Source organism: Procambarus clarkii, chromosome 33 (assembly GCF_040958095.1).
Source record: "Procambarus clarkii isolate CNS0578487 chromosome 33, FALCON_Pclarkii_2.0, whole genome shotgun sequence".
NCBI classification, from domain to species: Eukaryota; Metazoa; Arthropoda; class Malacostraca; order Decapoda; family Cambaridae; genus Procambarus; species Procambarus clarkii.
Window position 1 is genome coordinate 29,817,117 of NC_091182.1, and position 12,434 is coordinate 29,829,550.

Here is a 12,434-nt window from a genome sequence, read left to right on the forward strand (position 1 = left end):
AGCACAAATAGGTGAGTACACACACACACACACACACACACACACACACACACACACACACACACACACACACACACACACACACACACACACACACACACACACACAGATCCATACAGGTGTGTAAAAACGAGAGATTCGCGACCAGCACCATGAATAATTTTCATTTTAATAATGATTAATAAATTGGAGCAACCAGGCTTTGTTGCCACAGTCACGACAGTAGAGGGCAGGTGTAGCCTCTGTAGGTGTCCCTCTCCAGTAGAAGAGTGCAGGTGGGGCCCTCTGTAGGTGTCCCTCTCCAGTAGAAGAGTGCAGATGGGGCCCTCTGTAGGTGTCCCTCTCCAGTAGAAGAATGCAAATGGGGCCCTCTGTAGGTTTATTTTTTCAGGGATATTCCTGCGTGGGCCCTAAGCCTCTGGCTGGCCCACTAAGTGTTGCTTGTTTCTGTTTTACTTGGGCGGAGTATGAATATTTATGACTCGTATGGTCGCTTCAGTAAGATTTTGCCATATGTGTTTAACAACTTCTTCTGCTCTGTTGAATCTAAGTTGAAATCTTAATGGGTTTGTAACTGTGCACTGTGTTAGATAATGTTCCAGTGGTCTGTCGGGCATTTCTCCACAGTGCTGACATTTCCTCTGTAGGTGTCCGTCTCCAGTAGAAGAATGCAGGTGGGCCACTCTGTAGGTTTTTCACTCAAGTAGACGAGTGCATATGTGGCTATTAGTACAAATGGGGAATCTATGACAAGCCGCTGGGTTCATGTCTTCGTCGAGGCCACCCGCAGGTCAATTCAGGTAAATTATTATTATTGTTATTTGTATTATTATTATTATTACTATTATTTGGCCCCCGGGTGTGGGTTAAGTAGGCACGTCCCAACATCAATTACACAGAGAGATATCACTAACATGATATATATATATATATCAATGAGAAAATCAACTGAAACTCTTAGGTGACTCGAACTCGCAACCAACGTACCGCCAGTCGCAACCTCTACCACTGTACCACCCCTGCCGTGCTAAAAGTTATACAACCTGGGATTCTACTGAATCGACAAGAAGTCTGGAGGCCTCTCCTGAAGCCGTAGCAAGTTCTACGTGACACCCGGGTGTGGGTAAAATAGGTCAACACCGTACGCCGCAACATCAATTAAACAGAGAGAAATATATATCAATGATATATATCAATGCGAAAATCAATTGAAGCTCTTAGATGACGCGAAACTTAGGTGACATTGATATAACACGTTAGTGATTTCTCTCTGTTATAGAGTTATTTATACAAGGGTATAATTTGTTATACCCTATATAACAAATATAGAGTTATTTGGCCAAGGAATTTGCCATCTAATTTGTTACAAATTTATATTATTTAATATTATTAAATAATTTATATTATTAGTGACATTGTGCAGTGTGCAGTGACATTAAGTCACTGCACATTCTCTCATGTGTATTATACATATATAAAACGCTAAACTATAATGCCAATCCTGATCTCAAAAGCTTCATAGAAGGTTGTAACAGAACCCATGAGCACCACACCAGAAATAAATACAGTTTTGATATTCCTAGAGTACGACTAAATCAAACCAGAAATGCTCTACAAATCAAGGGGCCCAGAATGTGGAATGACCTTCCCAACCATGTTAAAGACTGTACCTCTCTCAACCAGTTTAAGTTAAAAACGAAGCTATACCTAATAAATTCCATGTAACCCACCTTACCCCCCTGTTGTCAACCCATGTATATTTTTTGTTTTTTTGTTTTTCAAATCAACGCTGTTTGAATGTAATTTTCTGTAATAATTTGTAATTGTATTTGTGCTGCTTTTTCAACAATGTTCCCCCCTCTTTTACCTCTATTTTTTATATGTACTCATCACATCTTTTCTTTTTACCCATTAGTTTTAAGCTGTAGTCATTAATGTTTTTCCTGCCCGAAACGCTTTGCGTAATAGTGGCTTTAGGCATTGTATGTACTAGCTCTATCTATAAAGCCAACAAACTTTGTAAATCTCTTTATGTATGTACCTTACCTAAATAAAGATTATTATTATTATTATTATTATTATCTCTGAAATTACTGTCACTGATTATAATTATTTATTCAAGTTCAAGGTCACGTTCAAATATGTTTATTGAGACAAGACAAAAATATATCTCAAAGGGATAGAGTAGCTTAAGCTATTTCTACCCCCCTCCCAATTATCTATTTTTGTTGTTGAGAAAATCAGTAGGAACTGTATAGAGGATTTAAAAAGCTATGCTCTGGATACTCCAATGAATTCCAAGATTTTACTGGGTACTTGCGGATTTTCTCATTGATTCATCACGTTAATGTGATTTCTTTGTGCATTCTTCTTATTATTATTATCATTATTGTTATTGTTATTATTATTTATTTTTAGAACGTATAATCACTGGTGTCAGGGTATGAGGGAAGGTGTCGGGTGACGTCATCAGCACACACATTCAGTCCCTGCGTTCGTGAGCGTCAAAATATAAACAAACCGTTCCACGTGTGGTAGTTTCCTTGCCTAAGGTGCACGTAGCATAAAGAAGACTTCCCTTGGCCACACGAGAAGCCGTGTTTAATCAAAATGGCAAGTCAATGTCATTCTCATCAAGTTGTAAACCATTAAAATAGTGGGAGCATAGTTCAACCATGACGTTTTGCAAGCACCTCCGCCTAGAGGCCAGGGGAAAATGTGTTGCAGTTAATTAATTGTATTTATTTATTTATTTATTTATATATACAAGAGTTCTTACATTCTTGTACAGCCACTAGTATGCGTAGCGTTTCGGGCAGTCCTTAATCCTATGTTCCCCGGAATACGACCCCGCGAAAAATCTTTTAACAATCAGGTACCCATTTTACTGTTGAGTTAAACAGAGGCTACAGCTAAGGATTAGCGCCCAGTAAATCCTCCCCGACCTCCATGGACCCCGGCCAGGATACAAACCCAGGACAAAGCTCTCGCGAAACGCCAGGCGAGCGTCTTAACCACTACACCACGGGAACTGCCAAATCTGCAAACAGCCAGTTTATACATACAGTACATGTTAGGCTTATTTCGAGGTTCCCCCCTCCCACTAGGGGTCGAATTACTGACCCTCCCCATGATGCAATTGATAAGGTGCTTGGTGCATATAGGTGCATGTATCACCAATGATCACAGGAGAGTTGATTGCATTTTTGGGCATTTTCTGGCTAAATCTTTGGGTGTGGTTCGTGCCGGCTTGGCCGAGAGTTGCCACAGGTCGGCGAGTCCTGAAAACTGCTGAAGTGTTTTGTGGTCGTTGAAGGCATCTGGCTCTTGCTCTGCCAGGGTAGTATGTGACAAGGCATTTAGTTTTGCCACTTGGCTTAATTTTTGGGATATTGATTTCCATTCCAGTAAACAAGTTTCAGCTGTGCAAAAAAACAGCAAGCTCTTTACAGGTTAGACAAGTTATATTACCTGGCATTAAACACAAATAACAGTACTGTGAGTTTCAATTAAAAAACATACAGCATCCCAGGGGCTTTAGTCCAAATAGCATAGCACCCCATGGGCCTGAATTCAAATAATGCAATGCTCCATGGAACTTAATTCAAATAATGCAATGTTCCAGGGACCTTAATTCCTATAAAGCAATGCTCCATGGACCTTCTTGATTTAAATAATGCAATGCTCCATAGACCTTAATTCAACTAATGCAATATTCCATAGACCTTAATTCAAATAATGCAATGCTCCAAAGACCTTAATTCCTATAAAGCAAGCTCCATGGACCTTGATTCAAATAATGCAATGCTCCATAGATCTTAATTCAAATAATTAAATGCTCCATGGACCTTAATTCAATTACTGTAAAGCAGCACCCATTGAGCTCAAGTCCAGACCGACAGCCCATCCTCCTGTTCAGATAGTACCTATAATAATGATGTGGACCATCATATATACAGTACATTGATGTAATGGACAAGTAGGAAGTAGAATTTGGTATTATATAATTTGGACAAACGAGGAAAAGGTTTTGTATTTGTTGCTAATAAAACCTAGCCTAACCTAATCATCCTTGGCCTAATATACACTCTCTGAGACCTAATATAGTACAGTACATATTCAGTGGTACCTCCGTTTTCAAATATAATCCATTCCCAGAGACGGTTCAAAAACAGAAACAAATTTTCCCCCTGAGAAATAATGTACTGTAAATAGAATTAATCTGTTCCACACCCCCAAAAATATTAACATAAAAATACATTTTATACATACAGTACTACTATAGTATTTATATTTTGTACTACAGTATATACAGGTATATCTTACCTTTATTGAGACTCTTGTTGGCGTATGGAAGACAGTGAGGAAGCAGGGAGGAGGCGTTCGTGTTTGGAAAGGGAGTCCCCTTTCATTATAACTGTAGTGATGACATTTCTGGGATGTACTCTCTTGTTTTGCAGGCATACCATTAGGACCTGGTTGTGGCTCACTGCTTGCTTGTTTTACTAAGAATTTAACAAGTGTCTATAGACACTTGTTAGATTGCCTCCTTTTCTGCTTGATTAACATGTTGCTATTCTAAAATAACCTAATCATTCTTTAGTTACTCTATCAAATCTCTTTAGCATAACCTATCTAACTTACTTTTGTGTGTTCATCTGTTTAAACACTGTATGTCTGCATTTACAACTATCATTCAACATTAATAATACAGTATGAGCCTGGAACAAAATTAATTCTTTATGGTAAGTTATGACTACACTTATGCTGCAGTTCCAGTTGGTTATCGGATACATTTTATCAGCTTATAAATAATCATAGTGACTGTTGTTTCTTTTCTGTGGGAGTCCACTGTGGCTCTCTGAAGCTATCTCAATGAGCTAACTTCCAACTACTAGATTGTATTAGCTGTGAAGTTCTGTTTAGTCTATCAGGGACCAGAGCCAGAACATGGCTCCCCTTCACAGAGGCAAAGAGTAGGTGACATTTTGCCACCTTACCCTCAAAGCATCCAGAAAGTCAGCAAATCAATATAGACCACTGGTGGGTTGAAAGAGACTGAAGCCTCAAAACTGCCAAACTCACCGAGTTTGTTTGGCAGTTTGGCTAATGAGCACGAGCTCATTAGCCAGTGCTAATGAGCTTGTGATAACTTTGAAAGATTCAATCATTTGTTTACATTGTTTGGGGTAGTTTGTTTGGCAGTTTTGAGGCTTCAGTCTCTTTCAACACAGCAGTGGTCTGTATTGGTTCACTAACATCCTGGATGCTTTCCTGGTGGAGTGGCGGAATGCCACCTGCTCTCTGCGCCTCTGTGAGGCTGCCAAGTTCTAGCTCTGGTCCCCGGTAGGCCAACCAGAACTCTATGACTGATGCAACCTAGTAGTTGGGAGTCATCTCAGTCAAATAGCTTCAGGGAGCCACCAGGGCTTATCTAGAAAGAGGCTTTTCATTTCATTCAATGTTGGTTTTTTACCCTGTAGTTTCTGTTTTTTGTTTTTCTTTCTTTTACTGTATTTTAATGCATCTTTTTAATTACCATCCCACTTGTTTTGACTTGGAGGCAATCCTCATCCTTAGAACACATTGAAATACTTTAGCAATATACACATTGATATACTGTATATACTGTATGTTAAAGTCAAACCAAATTGAATACCCGGTGATGATTTCTTCTGCAGATTTGTTTCTTTTCCTTTACAAGGCTCTTGACACCCAAAATTGGCCACAAGATTCCACTCCCAGTAGGACCTTTAATAATATCTTAAATATAAATATATAATTATTTAATAAACTAATAAATAATGTCACTTTCAAATAAGGTTCATTTCTGATTAATTTTCAAATACATACAGTATACATATTTTTACTTTTTGTTCACAGGGTAAGCCAAAATTGAATGTTATCAAGGAAAACAAGAAAATTATACATCCAAAGAGCAGAAAGGCAAAGCAGTTGTCTAAAAAAGTCAGCAGGTATTATACAAAGTTGTTTGTTTTAGATTTAGCTACTCGGAACGAAATATCCATGTAGCACGGGCTATGGTGAGCCCGTAATTCATACAAAGTTATATACATGTACTGTAATAGTAAATTGCAAGTAGTACAGTTCATGCACACAACTGTACACACAAGTAGTTCATATGCACAACTGTAGTACAGTGGTGTGTATGAATAAAAGTAGAGTATTTATAGAATTAGTGGTGTATTGATACATTTGTATTGGTGGTACCGAGTACTCTCTAATGTATTATATAATGTACAAATTATCCTTTCCAGAGACTTAAAGCTCCAGAAGCGGAAGGGAGAAAGCAATGTAAAGCTTCAGTTTCTGGGAGATAAATTGGCTTGGTTCAAAGAAAATATGGATCAACAACTAGAGGAATTTACACCCAAAGATGTACTTGAATTAATTCAAAAGTATGTATTATAGTACAGGTGTGTTTACATGTAACAATGTATATACAGTAGTATACTGTAGTGTGTATTTTCATAAATTTCTTATGCACTTGTGCGTATACAGTACTTGCATAATTGTCAAATGTACTTTTGTGTGTGTATTCATATATTTTACAGGCACTGTATACAGTAGATCTTTTTTCTTGGTAACACAAATGTATTCAGTCAGTCTTGAGGAAAGGCAATCACTCCGATACTCCTAAGGTCATATTGTTTTCACTTCTAATATACCATTGTTGGGACTAGTAAGCCTGTTACACTTATCAAAGTGTCACCAGTGAAGGGGTGAAGCTGTTTGTGTAATCACTCGTTCAATTATTGGTCAGATCCAACAGTGCTTCTCCGGCTTTAACCCTTCCACTGCAGGGTTAGCCTTTGAATTCAGAGTTTTATGGGACGTGTGCAGACTAAGTTTGTGAGCACCAAGACACGGGGAAAAGTAAAAAAAAGCCTGCAAATGTTTACTAGGCAATTTGACCATCAGAGGTCTCTGGTGATAGTGATTGATCTTGATTAGATGAACTTGGGAAATAATCAGTGCCCACCTAACCATGGTAAGAAGAATACATTGCCATACTATCTTGCCCCCACCACAGTCCCAGTGACCATGAGGCAGGATATCAATGTTTATTCGATGTTATTAGTGATTTATTATATGTAATGACAATAGGGTCTCACTGAATGATAATGTGTAAATATTTTATGATACAGGTATAGACATTGACAGGAAATACATTTTTTAAGAGCAAAATTATATGCATGGGGCAGGTTGAAAAAAAATATATATTATATATATACAGTATATGTATGTATGTAAACAAAGTATTGTAGCTAGATACATTAGTTATTTTCTGTGAGGGGTCCCTTCGATGGATCCCCAAGCTACCCACATGGTCAGCTCCAGGCACTAAAGTACCCTCCTCCAGAATGTGGCCCCTCCCCCTCAATAGAGGCAAGGAGTCTGGGGATACTAAATCTACCCAGGACAAGATAGAAAAGGCACCAGAAAAGAAGAGCACCTCAGAATTATCAACTGCATAGTAACATTTGCACTCCTGACAAACTATAACAACACACATTATTCAGACTCAACTGGTTTTTAGATATACTCCCCATGTTTGAATATTACTGCATGTAAATGGATTAAAGGGTGTAACAAAGTGGAGGATATAAATGTATTTAAAGGTTTTAAATAGATCAATACCCTACTCGAAAATAAACTATAACCCCCCATACTTACTAATCCTAGTAGATCCTTTTTGGCTACTGTATTAGGTTCCTTATACATAATGCCATACCCATTATGGATTTTCTTGTAATGCCATAATAAAGTTTGTTTACAATATTTTATGCACTGTGCAATAATTTACAATTAGATTATGTAACTGCTAACACAACTACGTCTCGATGGTCAGGCTCAGCAGTGTCTAAGAATAGCAATCCTCCTCACTGTTATGGTCATTTGTTTGTTCCATTATAAACTTTGAACCGACCACTAACTGTCTGGACCATCCACAAATAGGGGATATTATCATGTGGCCCAACATGACTACAGAGCTCGTCTTAAGAAAATATAACATTGTTAAGTCTGTTTCCTTACCTTTAACTAATAGAATCTTCGCAACCATATTCAACTACCCTATGGGTCGTTGGAGCAGGCAGTGTCTACTCACAGAAAGTGGGTTGAATGTTTAGAGGTGACCAGCAATATTTATCCTATATTAATGCCAGAAGTGGCATATAATGTTAATACAGATTAATGTATATATAACATTGTAATGATGTACTGTATATTAATTTTATTTTCAGATACATAGATCGCAATCTTGTTGAGAATGAACAGATTCAGCTAAAGCACAATATTGGTGGTCGTACATCCCGGCAGCATGCTTCCAGAGAGGATCACATAAGAATCACACGCGAAAGGGAGATGAGCCAGTTCACTAGCTCTGGTTTTGGTAATAGAAATTGTCTGACATTTCATTTAAAATTAAAGTTATAGTATTTAAACATGTTTGGAAATTTAGGTAATGATTTTCAACCCTTTGTAGGCAGCATTAATAGCAAGACTGAAATTTTCAAATGTATTGTAGTAAGCAAATATTTATGCTATAAAATGGTTAAAAAATAATAAGAAAAGCATAATGCAACTTTTACTTGTGAAAAGCACCTTTCTGAGCATATTATTCTACTACTCCCTCCTTTACTATGCTGTGATGCTTGTTCTTGTCATGTGTGAAGAGGGAATGAACTAGTGGACTGAGTTAGGTGAGATGTGGCTCTCAGTTGTCCTACATTCTTGGTTCCTGACCAAGCTCTTGTCCTTGGCTCACCCTACCCCTCTCTACCAATTCAATGACAGATGTCCAGTTGTGACTGACGTATAACCTCCATTACAACAGTGCCTCATACCCCACTTGCTGTTGGGGAAGCAATACATTGTAATTGCAAGCAAACATGCATCATTTTCTGCACATTCTCCTATGTTCCATGATTTGTTGTTCACCTACATAGGCAAAATATTATTACAGTACTATTGTTGAGTTAGGGGCTGTGGTTCTATGTGCCCCAGCATTCCTCTGAGGGGTAAAACAAAACCTTACAACAATATTAATGTCGCCTGCAGACAGTGAGTCACAGTAATGTGGCTGAGTATATGGTGACCAAACCACACATCAGAAGATGTAGAAATGATATTTCGGTCCATCCTAGACCATTGTCAAGTCATGTGTGATAGGCTTCTTGTTGTAAAAGATGCCCATCAGAGACAACGTGGGAGCTACCATTGTTTGTCAATTTCAGGTTGTATGCAGTACACTACTGTATGTATTTGCCAAATTTTGGATCTAAATTTTTTGGATTCAGACTATGGGAAAGGAGACAAGGGTAGCAGTGGAGAAACTGTAAAAAGTTTAGTTTGTGTATCATTTTTTTTTAATTATTCTAATTTTTTTTTTTTTTATTTTTTTTTTAATTATTATTTTTAAAAAAATTATTTTTTAATTATTATTCATACATTATAATTTTGTATTTTTGTTTTCTTTCTAGAAACGGTGGACTTTTTAAATCCAAAAGCCCTGGAGATTTTCAAGTCCTGGACAGGAGAACTACGTTACTTATCTAACCTGAAGTTGCAAAAATTCACAAAACAATTTCTGGAGTCAGGAGTATCAGTGGCACCTGAAGAGTGCACCTCACTTCATGTTCCAGAGTCAGAAGATGAAGAAGAAATGGATGAAGAAACTTATGACACAAATATTGTATCTGAAAACGTTGAAGAAATAAAGTAATAATAGTAATTTTAGACAATTCGTACACACTTAAACTTTTTATTTTATATTAACCCATCATATGCATGTATCAACCAAGGTCATTTCATCGGTGGTCTGTATGTCAACAAGGGTCATTTTTAGGTACTGTATAATATAAGATTTAAAACTTTGAGGGTACACAAGGGGAAAAAAAAATTGTAGGCACCCCTCCTAGGTATAAGGGCCTCAGTTCTGAAACAACCACCATGAGTAGCTCATCCAACATCACCTAATAATGACGTAATTATCAAAATAAGGTGCCAAGCCACAGAGACTAAGAAGCACCATTAAAGTTGCAGGATATTCAAAAGGCACTAAATATCATTAAGGATGCCAATACGAGAACAAAAGCGCATAAGGCAAGCAATATCAAACTTATCTGATTCACCAGGGATTCTATTGAGGGACAAATGACAGAGGGAGAGTCAGGAAGCAAGACATACACATGTCCTGGAAGGCAGGGCATTCAACAACGACATGCACGACTGTAAGAGGGACAATAAGGAGCAGGGCGGTACTCTACTGTGCCTGCGAGTTAAATGTGTATAACCAGTACATAACCTTGCCAGAGCCATTTTCTACTGCCAGTTATGGTGGTAGGAGGAAGGCCAAGGGAACAGGCTACCCTCAAGAGCACACAGTTTGTTACAAGTAACAGAAGACCAATGACCCTGCCACTGGGCACCCTTTGAGGAGTGAATGACTAGAAATTGGAATAAGGAATGCCTTTGCGGGAAATAGGACAAGTGCGATAGTCTCCTTAGCAGCAACTTTCGTGCACTCATTTAACACCAATAAACCCAGTAAAACCTGTCTTGAATCTGCTGAAGATAAAAAACAGTCCATGTTGAATTTCGATTACCACGGGATGGATAGGATTAAATGACTCCAGAGTCATGAGGGCACTAAGAGTCAACAACAACATAGGAATGTTGACAGTGGGAAAGCAGTTGACAAAGAGCACATATCTCCGGAGGTAGGTGACATACTGTATAGGTGTGGTCAGGAAAGATGACAGTAGCCTACACTGTCGGCATACTTGGACCCATCTGTGAAGAGAGCAATGGAGTGGGAGTGTGAAGAAAAGTTTGCAAGGAAAAGGCATTTCAGAACTAGGAGGGGTTTGCCATGTAGGTGAAGGATTTGCAAAATTTTTGAAGTGGGACCCTCCAGGGAAAGCAAGGATAGAACGATACAAAAAATATTAACAATCCATGCAGAAAGAGGAAGTTGGTGAAAGGGAACAGGGCCCACAGGAGGGGTAATGGTCAAAGCACAACATGAGCAGGAGTGAGAATGTTGTAGGGACTGCAAGGTAGCAGAGACAGTAATAATCACAATGATCCTGTAGACACAGGATGCCAGTTTCAACATACAGGCCAAGGGAGGGGACAAACGAAAGACACCAGAACCGAGGCATAACCCAGTATTGTGCAGAACATCAAGACAACGAAGAGTCAAAGAAGAAGCAGACAAGTAAATGGGACAGCCATAATCAAGTTTAGATAGCATGAGAGAGAAATGTAAATAGAGGAACATATATCTATCAGCCCATTTAGCATGGGACAAGACAAGTAAGATAAGGGCCTTAGACCATTCAACTCTGAGGTAAGGAACATGGGGCGACGAAGACAAACGTGTCAAAGATTAACCCTGAAAGTTTAGCAGAATCTTTATAAAGTATAGAAGAGGATTGCCATAGAGTAACAAAGGGGGTTTGAAGAATGACCCACTTCTAAGTAAAAATTAAGCACAAGTCTTAGTTTTAGAGAACTTGAAGCCATGATTGGTGGGTCAAGGCAACACTATCAATCGCATGTTGAAGCTGGTGTTGGGGGAAAGGAGAGTCATCACCTTGACAGCAGAGGGTAAGATCATTAACATAGAACTCTGAGAAAATTCCAGAGGGAAGGGAGGAAAGAAGACCATTGCTCAAAACACTACTTTTGGGAACACGCTTGTATTGCCAAAAAGAGGACGAGAGGGTGGTATTAAGCCTCAGTAGAAAGAAACGATTAGAGAGGAAGCTTTGTAGATAAAGAGGGTGAATTGCCACAAAGGCCAAAAGAAAGGAGTTGGGACAGAATATGGTATCTCCAGGTGGTTTCATGCATCTCTGACAAGTCAAAAGGGACAGCAACAATGGAGGTCTTTGCAGCAAAACCTGGTTTCTGAATAGGAACAACAACCCGTGCTTGGAGCTCAACCCAGCATCATAAGCAAGTGGTGAATGGAAAGTCAGGAGTAATCACAGATAAAGCCAGGTCGAGGCCCATTGTAGCCAGGGCTACGAAGTTCGTCCTTCCAGCACGGTCAGACTTGGGGGGGAAAGGGCTGGTCATCACCATACCAAAAGTCCAAGGGAAAAATGGGTTGGAAGTAAACATAGAACATAAAATATTTCATCCACAATGCCCCCATACTCACCATAGATCCACAATTTGAGAACAAGGAACCCCACAAGGCTATCCTCGTTGTGCATCCAGGATGTACACCCCACTCGCGTTATCTTAGGAACCACCAGTCCATTGAGATAAGGCTTAGTAACAAATACAGGGCTTAACATAATACTGTAGTTTCCCCTCGCTCGAACACATCAGGTACCTCAAACATAGGGTGAGAGAGTGTGCCATCCCATCTCGCCGTTCATCAGAACACAAGACAA

General features: G+C 38.9%; 1 protein-coding gene across 2 annotated transcripts; it reads left to right on the top strand.

The window, feature by feature from the left end:
* Nucleotides 1–661: 661 nt before the first annotated feature.
* Nucleotides 662–9,777, top strand: LOC123765275 (translation machinery-associated protein 16). Of its 2 annotated transcripts, none has more exons than XM_045753806.2 (5): nt 662–800; nt 5,884–5,975; nt 6,279–6,419; nt 8,268–8,416; nt 9,507–9,777. In XM_045753806.2, the coding sequence occupies exons 1-5, from the start codon at nt 747–749 to the stop codon at nt 9,746–9,748; spliced, it is 678 nt and encodes a 225-aa protein (XP_045609762.1). In that variant the 5' UTR covers nt 662–746; the 3' UTR covers nt 9,749–9,777. The 2 variants fall into 2 exon arrangements, with proteins under 2 accessions (XP_045609762.1, XP_045609764.1); XM_045753808.2 differs by lacking the exon at nt 662–800 and adding an exon at nt 2,457–2,613.
* The last annotated feature ends 2,657 nt before the right edge of the window (nt 9,778–12,434 follow it).